Below are 12,429 nucleotides of genomic sequence, written 5' to 3' on the forward strand. Positions count from 1 at the left end.
TAGCTTCTGCAGCGAGTGGGTCCATGACGGTGACTTCTGTTTTGTTTGATCAGCCGTTTTACTGCCGTGTGACAGGCCTTTTTTGGAAATAAACATTTACAAAATCATTTAGTGTAAGTAACTATTTTTACAACATATATATATATGTGGCTAATATATGGAAAGATGTTTAGTGGGTGCGGCTTATGTACCGGTGCGCTCTACAGTCCGGAAAATACAATGTACCGTATTTCCTTGAATTGCCGCAGGGCATTTAGTATGCGCCTGCCTTGAATTACTGCCAGGTCAAACTTGCTTCGCAGAGTAATTAGCGGATGCTTAGTATTACCGCCTGGTCAAACTCGTGACACTTCCCCTGTCATCATTTTCAAAATGGAGGAGGCTGATTTCAATGCCTGTCATTTGAAATTGCATAAAGGGAAGAAGATTAAGAGCTATTCAGTAGGATTTAAGGGCCAAGCTTGCATCACACTCAAATTTTTACTGCATGCCTTTGGTAAATGCCGGAAATGAAAAGAGGTTTTAAAATAATTAGCGCATGCTTACTTTTACCGCATACCTTTGGTAAGCGCAGGAGTGAGAAGAGGTTTTAAATTAATTTGCGCCCTGGCTGAAAGCTAACATTATAAACAATGTGAGGATGTGAGGAGCTCCACAACCCGTGACATCACGCGCACATCGTCTGCTACTTCCGGTACAGGCAAGGCTTTTTTATTAGCGACCAAAAGTTGGGAACTTTATCGTCGATGTTCTCTACTAAATCCTTTCAGCAAAAATATGGCAATATTGCGAAATGATCAAGTATGACACATAGAATGGACCTGCTATCCCCGTTTAAATAAGAAAATCTCATTTCAGTAGGCCCTTAATTTAGGCACATTTTGGGGTGAAGCGTAACAACGTGTACATCAATTTGCTCTTTAAAAGGCAAAGAATCTTTCAAGTGACAGCGCTATTATTAAGCACCCGCCATAAGACAAATACTAGTGAAATATACTAGTTTGTGTACCTGTGAGCAGGAAAAGAAGGCACAGCAGCGGGGGTTGCTTCTTCACTTTCAGCATCAGGCTGAGGGTTCATATCCTTCTTCTTCTTTTCTCTCCCCTTCTCCACCTTGCTACACACTCCATTCTTGGCTTTGGCCTCGTCATAGATGGTCAGCTTCCTCCTGGCGCAGCCGTTGGGGGTGTGAGCGCCGCAGTAGGCCGTCTTTTTCACCGAGAAGGTGGGCTCCCCCGACTCGGTCAGGTCCTTAACGGGCTCCATCTTCATGAACAAGCCCGCTTTTTGCGCGCAGCTGACGTGGAAGGCCGTGTAGCAGTTGGCCTTGTGGCACTGGATGCACGCCCCCACGCCTTTTTCTTTGCACAGGTAGCAGGTGAGCTTCCACCGGGCGGGCGGGATGTGGGCCACGCCGTCGATGGGCTCGATGAAGGTGGTGTTGGAGAAGCCCACCTCGGGGACCCATAGGGCGCAGACCACGTGGCCCCAACGGTCGTCGTCCGTCTTTTTAACGGCGCCGCCCTTACTGGGGCAAAGGATGCAGTCTGCGGGCTGCGCGGGCGACTGCAGGCAGTGTCGACAGAGCCACTGGCCCTCGGGGACGTACGGCACGCCGTAACACTCCTGGTGCACGGCCACGTCGCACGCGTCGCAGACAAGGATGGCGTTGCGGTTGTGACACTCGCCATCCATGCAGATGCAGCACACGGCGTCCTGGTCGACGGCAACCTGCCTCTCGCTGCCTTTATCCAAGCCCTCCAGGTGCAGCTCTTTTTCAAAGCGGTCGATCAAGAACTCAAAGACGTTGAAAGACACCTGACTGACGTTTTCGCCTCGCCGTTGGTCGTTGACCAAATCCAGCCAGGCGTAATCCTCCTCGTCCATGTCGTACTCCGTCTCCTCATCCAGCTCTTCCTCCGTTTTCTCTTCAAAGGTATAATAAGAAGCAGGACGTTTGGGAACCGCAGGTAGGTTATATTCCACAGTCCGGAACTTAGGCTCATGGAGTTTCGGTGCGGGTTTAACACAAGCTGGATGTCCGCCGCCTCTTTCTTTATGAGCGGTGATGCCCAGTGCGGCGTTCCTCTTCTCCCGGTTGTTTTTTAACCGCACCGAGCGCAACAGAACCTGCTGCTGCGGTTTCTCCGTGTTTTCCTTGTTGTTGGCCCACTCCGTCATCTCCCGCACCACGGGGTCGTCCTCCGAGACCACGTGGAGCTTGTCGAAGATGCTGAGGCGGTGGAAGTGGCCGTCAAGTTCAAACTCCACCATTTGTTGAGCCTGGGCGTAAGTCAGGATCTGCTTGTTGGGCGAGGGCCTGATGGGCGAGGGCGGCCTCGGCGGCACCGGGACACGGTGGCTGCGGGCTTTCTTCTTCATCCTGTCGCGCCGTGTTTCTGACAAGAATTAAGACAAATTTAAAGCATGTTCACACTTTTTGTAGTCCATGGTACCAAACTAAATATTTTAAAAAGATACTCGGTGGTAGGGCTGGGCGAATGAGTCAAAAATAAAAATCACTATATTTGAACTGTCTTTATTCTTTTAATTTGCTTTACTAAGAATCAAGAATGCAGTACAGTACAGTGCATAGATTAACACAAGTTATAATGCTCATCTTTGATGAGGTGGCGACTTGTCAGGGGGGGACCCTGCCTTCCGCCCGATTGTAGCTGAGATAGGCGCCAGCGCCCCCCGCGACCCCGAAAGGGAATAAGCGGTAGAAAATGGATGGATGGATAGAGGAAGCCCCCATCCTTTTTCATAAAATTGAATTAGATTATAATTAATAAAAATGAAAATAAATTCCAATAGAATTAAATTAAAAAAATTAATTGGATAAAAAATGTTTAAAGTAAAATGTATTAAAATAACATAGAAAATAACTTTAATCCATCCATCCATCCATCCATCTTCTTCCGCTTATCCGAGGTCGGGTCGCGGGGGCAACAGCCTAAGCAGGGAAACCCAGACTTCCCTCTCCCCAGCCACTTGGTCCAGCTCTTCCCGGGGGATCCCGAGGCGTTCCCAGGCCAGCCGGGAGACATAGTCTTCCCAACGTGTCCTGGGTCTTCCCCATGGCCTCCTACCAGCTGGACGTGCCCTAAACACCTCCCTAGGGAGGCGTTCGGGTGGCATCCTGACCAGATGCCCGAACCACCTCATCTGGCTCCTCTCGATGTGGAGGAGCAGCGGCTTTACTTTGAGTTCCTCCCGGATGGCAGAGCTTCTCACCCTATCTCTAAGGGAGAGCCCCGCCACCCGGCGGAGGAAACTCATTTCGGCCGCTTGTACCCGTGATCTTATCCTTTCGGTCATGACCCAAAGCTCGTGACCATAGGTGAGGATGGGAACGTAGATCGACTGGTAAATTGAGAGCTTTGCCTTCTGGCTCAGCTCCTTCTTCACCACAACGGATCGGTACAACATCCGCATTACTGAAGACGCCGCACCGATCCGCCTGTCGATCTCACGATCCACTCTTCCCCCGCTGGTGAACAAGACTCCTAGGTACTTGAACTCCTCCACTTGGGGCAGGATATCCTCCCCAACCCGGAGATGGCATTCCACCCTTTTCCGGGCGAGAACCATGGACTCGGACTTGGAGGTGCTGATTCTCATCCCGGTCGCTTCACACTCGGCTGCGAACCGATCCAGTGAGAGCTGAAGATCCCGGTCAGATGAAGCCATCAGGACCACATCATCTGCATAAAACAGAGACCTAATCCTGCGGTCACCAAACCGGAACCCTTCAACGCCTTGACTGCGCCTAGAAATTCTGTCCATAAAAGTTATGAACAGAATCGGTGACAAAGGACAGCCTTGGCGGAGTCCAACCCTCACTGGAAATGTGTTCGACTTACTGCCGGCAATGCGGACCAAGCTCTGGCACTGATCATACAGGGAGCGGACCGCCACAAAATAACTTTAATAAAATAAAATTAAAATGGTTTTATTTATAAAATAAAATGTCAGTAAATAGATACATACATACATTTCTACCTCTTATTACCCTTTGGGGTCGCTGGTGCCGATCTCAGCTACAATCGGGCGGAAGGCGGTGTACACCCTGGACAAGTCGCAACCTCATCGCAAGGCCAACACAGATAGACAGACAACATTCACACTCACATTCACACACTAGGGCCAATTTAGTGTTGCCAATCAACCTATCCCCAGGTGCATGTCTTTGGAAGTAGGAGGAAGCCGGAGTTCACAGGGAGGACATACAATAAAATTAAATATATTTAACAATACAATTAATAAAACAAAACAATAAAAAAATAAATATAAATAATGTTTTAAACATATTATGACAGCAGCAAAGAAGATGATTACATTTCAATGAAATCAGGTTAATTGAGTAATTTACAGTAACGCAGATTAGCAAGTTGTTGCAGTAGCACAGTGGTTCTCAAATGGGGGTACGCGTACCCCTGGGGGTCATTGAAGGTATGCCAAGGGGTACGTGGGATTTTTTTTAAATATTCTAAAAAATAGCAAATATTCTAAAATCCTTTAGAAATATATTTATTGAATAATACTTCAACAAAATATGAATGTAAGTTCATAAACCGTGAAAAAAAAATTCAACAATGCAATATTCAGTGTTGACCGCTAAATTTTTTGTGGACGTGTTTAATAAATATTGATGTAAAAGATTTATTTTTTTGTGAAATTTTTTTTAGAATGAAGTTGATGAATCCAGATGGATCTCTATTACAATCCCCAAAGAGGGCACTTTAAGTTGATGATTACTTCTATGTGTAGAAATCTTTATTTATAATTGAATCACTTGTTTATTTTTCCAACAAGTTTTTAGTTATTTTTATATCTTTTTTTCCAAATAGTTCAAGAAAGACCACTACAAATGAGCAATATTTTGCACTGTTATACAATTTAATAAATCAGAAACTGATGACATAGTGCTGTATTTTACTTCTTTATCTCTTTTTTTTCAACCAAAAATGCTTTGCTCTGATTAGGGGGTACTTGAATTAAAAAAAATGTTCACAGGGGGTAAATCACTGAAAAAAGGTTGAGAACCACTGCAGAAGTAAAGTGAAAGAAGACAATGGTTCGGTAAGGTAGAATAAATGAATAGATTAACTCATGACAAAGATATTGGAATATGACAATTCAGAAATCTCAGACATCCGACTCCTCCAGCCTGGTGTTCAATAAATCTATGATGGAAAACTGAACGTTTTACTTTGATTTCGGTAAATGCACGATTGCCCAACTACAATAAATGATATAAAAACGTCCAAAATGTTTGTGAAGAACTGTAAAGATCCAAGTACTTTCTTTATATTACACCTTTGGACCTACATTTTTTAATCCTTACTTGTTTTAGATGCTTTCCGCTCAGCTTCTATGTTCCGAGCGGAGCAGCCCTGCACTGCACACATCCCCTCCGACTATGTCGAGTAACACTTGATCAGGCATGTGAGCACCCTTTCAGGAAAAAAAAAAAAAAAAAAAAAAAAAAAGGGAAACATTTCTAAGTGCTGCCAAGCAAGCCCTGGAAAAAAATGTTTTAAATCAAGACTACATTTCCTACAATTGGGTGCATTTCTGCATTATATTTTACATTTAGATTTATTCTCATCTACCAACCTCTTCTGGCTGTCTTTTTGACACTTGCATGTTACATGTAATGTACCACAGAATTTAGAAACATTTTTTTTTTAGTAATTTAGGTACATTATTATTAGAGATGTCCGATAATATCGGCCTGCCGATAAATGCTTTAAAATGTGATATCGGAAATTATCGGTATCAGTTTCAAACAGTAAAATTAATGACTTTTTAAAACGCCGTTGTACGGAGCGGTACATATACGGTAAAACACGGATATAAACCCGGTCAGAAGCCCCTCCTCTCCCCTGTCCCACACACAACACAGGAGTTGACGACGGCAGCATGAGGTTTACCGGCGACTCTTGATGACCTCATCAAACCGCTGCGAGCGGAGCATAACAACAAGAGCGTGTTGTTGCCGGTGCTGTAGCTGTGGCTGTCACGCCAAATTTCTCCCCCCCGGAAGCCCCTCCAATGCCTGAAGGACCCCAATGAGAGCGGAACAATAACAAGTTATATGACTCTTAAGGGTTACAGCTGCAAAATTAGCGAAGCAAAAATAGATTGAAAGGTTAGCATGCTGGAATGCTAATATTTTTTCCTCACCGTTATTGTTCACCAATGACAATCAAGCCCATTATAATGCTTTTAAAACAGGCAGCTGTGTGGGCTGCTTTAAGGTCCTTCCACCCTCATTGGGGTCCTTCAGGCATTAACGCCAAATGTCTTCCGGGGGGAAGGTTTTTGTAGGGGGAAGAAATTTGGCGTGACATGGCTAACAAGCTATCTCGCTCGGTGACTAACGACACCATGTCTATGGTTTGGGATTATTTTAAAGTGCCTCGGACGGATAAAAAACTGGCAATTTGCAATGACTGCAAAAAGTTGGTTATGCGGGGAGGAACCAAGACGACTTCCTTCAATACGAGCAATTTGTTCTATGTTGTTCTTTTCCCTTGGCCTCAGTCTGCACCCCCACTCCAGGGCCTAGGCTAAGACCAATTTTTTATTGTTTTATTTTTATTTTAATCTTCTATTCTTTTCTCCCATCCCCCTCCCCTGTTTACCTGTATGTCATCTTTTTTATAAGGGGCGCTGGAAGCCGGCAGACCCGTCAGCGATCCTGTTCTGTCTCCCTGTAATGTTTGTCTGATCTTGAATGGGATTGTGCTGAAAATTGTAATTTTCCTGAAGGAACTCTCCTGACGGATAATAAAGTACTATCTAATCTAATTTGATCTCCCATCTCTTTAAGAATCATAAGGAGATACACAATGACTACAAGCAGAAGATGGATGAAAAGCAAACACCGAAAAAAAGTCGCTTAAAGACTCCGCCGAGAAAAAACAAAAATACAACATGGCGCACACTTTGCCGCTAGCAGCGAACGGAGGTGCCGTGTCTCAAGGCAGCATTTCAGAAGCTCTGGCTGACTGGTAGGCCACTTCAAGCACTCACCACTAGCTTGCAGCACATTTGTGTTACTCATTCAGGTACGTTAGAACAGGGCAGATTGAGCCGAGGTTACAATTTCCTGTTATACAGTATGCCAGGCAGTCTTGCACTAAATGAGGACTATGTTATGGTTCACTTTATTACTTTAGTATACTCTGGACTCAAGCTGTGTGCCTTCATTGTTTTTGTAGCTGTCGTTTTGAGGCATGTTAAAAAAAAAGAAAAAAAGAACAATGCACTTTCTTAGACTTAGACTTTGTGAAAGTTTGTTTTCACGGCACACATTTCCAGTGTTGTGCTAAGAAGCCACGATGTATAGATACTGCTCGTTTACTGGCAAGAAAACTAAGTCTGAATGTCATTAAAACAATTAACTCTTTCTTTCGACACGCTACAATATTCCATTTAAAAAAGTGATAATTTGATGTGAAAATGAAAAAACGTGGATTCCTGCGTTTTCGCGTTCATTTTTCATTCATAGAAAAACGTGTGTTGTTTAGTCTACTGAAGCAGTCTGCATTCACACTTGCATCATAATATCAACACAATATTTCAACTCGTTCCTTTTTTTCTTTTTAATTAAATGTGAATGTCAATAGTACGCAACAACTAAACAAAAGTAAAAACTGCCATCTACAAATATTATAATTTCTTTGGGTTTTTTGCCCTCAAAGTCCTCCTGCGAGCAGGAGTTAGTAATCATCCACAAAAACAACTAATGATTTTGAGAATACAATCATTCTAACAGTATCTTTGGTATTGACGCCACCAATTTCGAGACAATGCTAACACATTGTTGTACTATTCTCTCTCGAGACTTTTATTAATATACTTGTTACATTTTCTGATAATATCTGCTTACTTTCTGCTGTGACATGCTTCCATCTACACTTCTTAAACTAAGAACGTATTTCTTATTGTTCCGTGAAGCCTGCTCCTCGTCCTTCAGTGATAACAATACTGGATATACTAAGAAATGCTGTTTATTTTCTGCATTTGACATGATTATTATCAACTTAGGGGAGTGGCCCCACAACTGTGTATGATGACACAGAAATAGCAGTTAGTCGCTTGTGGACTAAAAATAAATACAGAGTCAGCCAAAGGGAATCATCATTACAAGGTATTAATCGGCAATGGCGATCACAAACTTAAAGTACAAAAATTGGCCGATATTGATCGGCACACTTTTTACAGCCAGATGGGGGCACTGTTCTTTTCCTACAATGCTGTTAAGGTACACCTGTATCATAATGAAACAAATTGCCCTGAGCATCATTTAATTGGATATGTACTGTACTACGATTTTCCTAAAATTTGCATAATTTGTTATTTGCCACCTACAAGAGTAGGTGACCCGGGTGGTACTTTAACTTCTTTAAATCAAGCATGGGCATTCTCTGTATTTTTTTATGATAATATGTGAAGAAAAATGCACATTATTGTAAAAAAAAATGACAGAAAAAGTTACAGTGGGAGACGTCCACTCTTTAAACTACAAACCCCGTTTTCATGAGTTGGGAAATTGTGTTAGATGTAAATATAAACGGAATAGAATGATTTGCCAATCAATTTCAACCCATATTCAGTTGAATATGCTACAAAGACAACATATTTGATGTTCGAACTATAATTTACGCGGGATATCGATTTTTGAAATGGGTAAAGTGAGAACAAATATAAAATACAAATGTATTACAGTTTTAGGAGTTAAATGGTGGAACAAGCTCAGTGATGAGCTGAAGACATGCACTTCTTTGGTAAGGTTTAAGAAAACATTGAAAGGTGAAATAATTGAAAATTATAAAATATAGTCACAATTACTTTCATCCCATTGATTTTTGATTTATTTATTTTTTTATGTTGATGTTCCAGGCAATCTAATTTTCTGTGAAGGTATAGGATAGGCAACTATAAGCTTTGGCTTCAGCCTATTCCTTTTTTGGTCATTCTTTTTCTTTTCTTTCGTGTGTAAATGTGCATTATTGTATACATATAACATGTACTGGAAAACTGATCACACACAATGGTTGATTGATTTGATTTGATTGATTATATGACCGAAATAAACTTATTTCATTCATTCAAACTGATAAACATTTTTTTTGGTGCAAATAATCATTAACTTTAGAATTTGATGCCAGCAACACGTGACAAAGAAGTTGGGAAAGGTGGAAATAAATACTGATAAAGTTGAGGAATGCTCATCAAACACTTATTTGGAAAATCCCACAGGTGTGCAGGCTAATTAGAAACAGGTGGGTGCCATGATTGGGTATAAAAGCAGCTTCCATGAAATGCTAAGTAATTCACAAACCCGGATGGGGTGAGGGTCACCACTTTGTAAGCAAATTTTCGAAAAGTTTTAGAACATTTCTCAACGAGCTATTGCAAGGATTTTAGGGATTTTACCATCTACGGTCCGTAAAATCATCAAAAAGTTCAGAGAATCTGGAGAAATCACTGCACGTAAGCGATCATATTACGGACTTTTGATCCCTCAGGCGGTACGGCATCAAAAACCGACATCAGTGTGTAAAGGATATCACCACATGGGCTCAGGAACACTTCATAAAACCACTGTCAGTAACTACAGTTGGTCGCTACATCTGTAAGTGCAAGTTAAAACTCTGCTATACAAAGCCAAACCCATTTATCAACAAAAATCCTGAAAGCTCCTCTAAGATGGACTGATGCAAAGTGGAAAAGTGTTCTGTGGTCTGACGAGTTCACAATTCCAATTGTATTTGGAAACTGTGGACGTGGTGTCCTTCGGAACAAAGAGAAAAATAACCATTCGGATTTTTATAGGCCCAAAGTTGAAAAGCCAGCATCTGTGATGGTATGGGGGTGTATTAGTGCCCAAGGCATGGGTAACTCACACATCTGTGAAGGCACCATTAATGCTGAAAGGTCCATACAGGTTTTGGTGTAACATATGTTGTCATCCAAGCAACGCTATCATGGACGCCCCTGCTTATTTCAGCAAGACAAGTGTTACAAACGATACCAAGTCGATATTTATTATCATCACAAAATATTATCTCCTTTTTTCTTTATTGGTTATAAACTCAGGAAATACATCACTGGACAGAGAAAGTCTTTAAATATGACCAATGTATGACCCTGTAAATACCTGGTATCGGATCGATACCCAGATTTGTGGTATCGGATTGACAAACAAATTTGTGGTATAACCCAAAACTTATGTAAAGTAGCCAAACAACATATGAATAAGTCCCAGTTAGTAAAAAAAAAAAAGCATTAAATCAGCATTGAGATTTGTAACTCTGAAAAGAACAATTAAAAGTTAGATCCACTATAAACTGGATTTTCACAATATAATGTCATACCCACTCGACATCCATTGCATCTGGGTAACCCACATTTGCGGTCCTCTCCAAGGTTTCTCATAGTCATTAAATGATAATTGATAAGTGGGTTGTAATTGTATAGCGCTTTTCTACCTTTAAGGTACTCAAAGCGCTTTGACACTACTTCCACATTTACTCATTCACACACTGATGGAGGGAGCTGCCATGCAAGGCGCTAACCAGCACCCATCAGGAGCAAGGGTGAAGTGTCTTGCTCAGGACACAACGGATGTGACGAGGTTGGAACTAGGTGGGGATTGAACCAGGAACCCTCGGGTTGCGCACGGCCACTCTCCCACTGCGCCACGCCGTCCCATTCTCATTGACTTCCAACTGGGTTGTGAGTTTTTCCTTGCTCTTATGTGGGCGCTGAACGGCGGATGTCGTTTTGGCTTGTGCAGCCCTTTGAGACAATTGTAATTTAAGGCTATATAAATAAAGATTGATTGATTGATACAAAAGTGTGGGTTCGTAAAAAAAAAAGAGTCTGGGTACTTTCCTGGCCCGCCTGGAGTCCAGGCCTGTCTCCCTTTGAAAATGTGTGGCGCATTATGAAGCGTAAAATACAACAGCGGAGACCCCGGACTGTTGAACGACTGAAGCTCTACATAAAACAAGAATGGGAAAGAATTCCACTTTCAAAGCTTCAACAATTAGTTTCCTCAGTTCCCAAACATTTGTTGAGTGTTGTTAAAAGTAAAGGTGATGTAACACAGTGGTGAACATGCCCTTTCCCAACTACTTTGGCACATGTTGCAGCCATAAAAATCTACGTTAATTATTATTTGCAAAAAAAGTTTATGAGTTTGAACATCAAATATGTTGTCTTTGCAGTGCATTCAATTGAATATGGGTTGAAAAGTATTTGCAAATCGTTGTATTCTGTTTATATTTACATCCAACACAATTTCCCAACTCATATGGAAACAAAAGAAGCGACTGCTGCAATATTAGCGACTCCCAGGTTAGCCGAGATGCTAACAATAATATTAGCTAACTAGCCTGAATACATACGAAAACAAAACAAAAGCTAGTCTATATATTTTATTTTTATACTAATACTTGTGGCGTTATAAAGTGAATGAGTGTGATTAAAGTGAAAATGACAAACCTTTTGCAGGTGAACAGGGTTGCTGGTTGGAAGCCACAGCTAGCCTCCAGCCGTACAAAGCAAGGGCGACGCGGCCTGCTAAGCGGCTCTCTGCCCGGACACGGAGCTCTCATCCACCGGCTAATTCAGCTCGAATGCACAAACATGACATATTCTCCGGTGCCCGTTTGCTGCCTTCCACGCTAATATCAGCGTTAAAGGAGCCTTCATAACCCGCACAGTCGAGCCAGAGGCTTCAGCTAAACGGCAGCCAAGCCTGGACGGCTCATCCCCCAACACAACAATGCTTTTTTTTTTTCTTTTTTTTTCAGCGGACATGAACAACTCCCAGCGCTCGCCGTGTGACGCTGGAGGTCATGTTTGCATGCGGCTCGTGTTGCACACTAAAGCCCATCTGTCACGCCATCCATGCATCGGCCTTCTGACGACACTAACCCCACGCCCTACTGACTAACTTGTACTTGTAGTGGGAGTAGTAGTAGTTGTTGTAGTAGTTGTTGTAATTGTAGTAGTAGTGGTAGTAGAAGTAGTTGTTGTAGTAGTAGTAGAAGTATTTGTTGTAGTAGTAGTAGTTGTAGTAGTTGTTGTAATTGTAGTAGTAGTGGTAGTAGAAGTAGTTGTTGTAGTAGTAGTAGAAGTATTTGTTGTAGTAGTAGTAGTAGTAGTAGTTGTAATTGTAGTAGTAGTGGTAGTAGAAGTAGTTGTTGTAGTAGTAGTAGAAGTATTTGTTGTAGTAGAAGTATTTGTAGTAGTAGTAGTAGTAGTAGTAGTAGTAGTTGTAGTAGTAGTAGTTGTAGTAGTAGTTGTTGTAGTAGTAGTAGTAGAAGTATTTGTTGTAGTAGAAGTATTTGTAGTAGTAGTAGTAGTAGTAGTAGTAGTAGTTGTAGTAGTAGTAGTTGTAGT

At 42.0% G+C, this 12,429-nt stretch overlaps 1 protein-coding gene across 4 annotated transcripts in view; it reads right to left on the reverse strand.

Moving 5' to 3' along the window:
• Positions 1-11,981, reverse strand: part of LOC133561191 (bromodomain-containing protein 1-like) — a 46,963-nt gene extending 34,982 nt beyond the window's left edge. For 3 of the 4 annotated variants that reach the window (XM_061914487.1, XM_061914486.1, XM_061914488.1), the window contains exons 1-2: positions 11,527-11,981; positions 1,010-2,399 (exon numbers count right to left, since the gene is read on the reverse strand). In XM_061914487.1, coding sequence (XP_061770471.1) covers positions 1,010-2,382 — 1,373 coding nt within the window. In that variant the 5' untranslated portion in view covers positions 2,383-2,399; positions 11,527-11,981. The remainder of the gene's footprint in view (positions 1-1,009; positions 2,400-11,526) is intronic. The other variant, XM_061914489.1, reaches the window with a different exon arrangement.
• Positions 11,982-12,429: the final 448 nt, after the last annotated feature.

The sequence above is a fragment of the Nerophis ophidion genome, linkage group LG10 (genome assembly GCF_033978795.1).
Source record: "Nerophis ophidion isolate RoL-2023_Sa linkage group LG10, RoL_Noph_v1.0, whole genome shotgun sequence".
Lineage (NCBI taxonomy): Eukaryota > Metazoa > Chordata > Actinopteri > Syngnathiformes > Syngnathidae > Nerophis > Nerophis ophidion.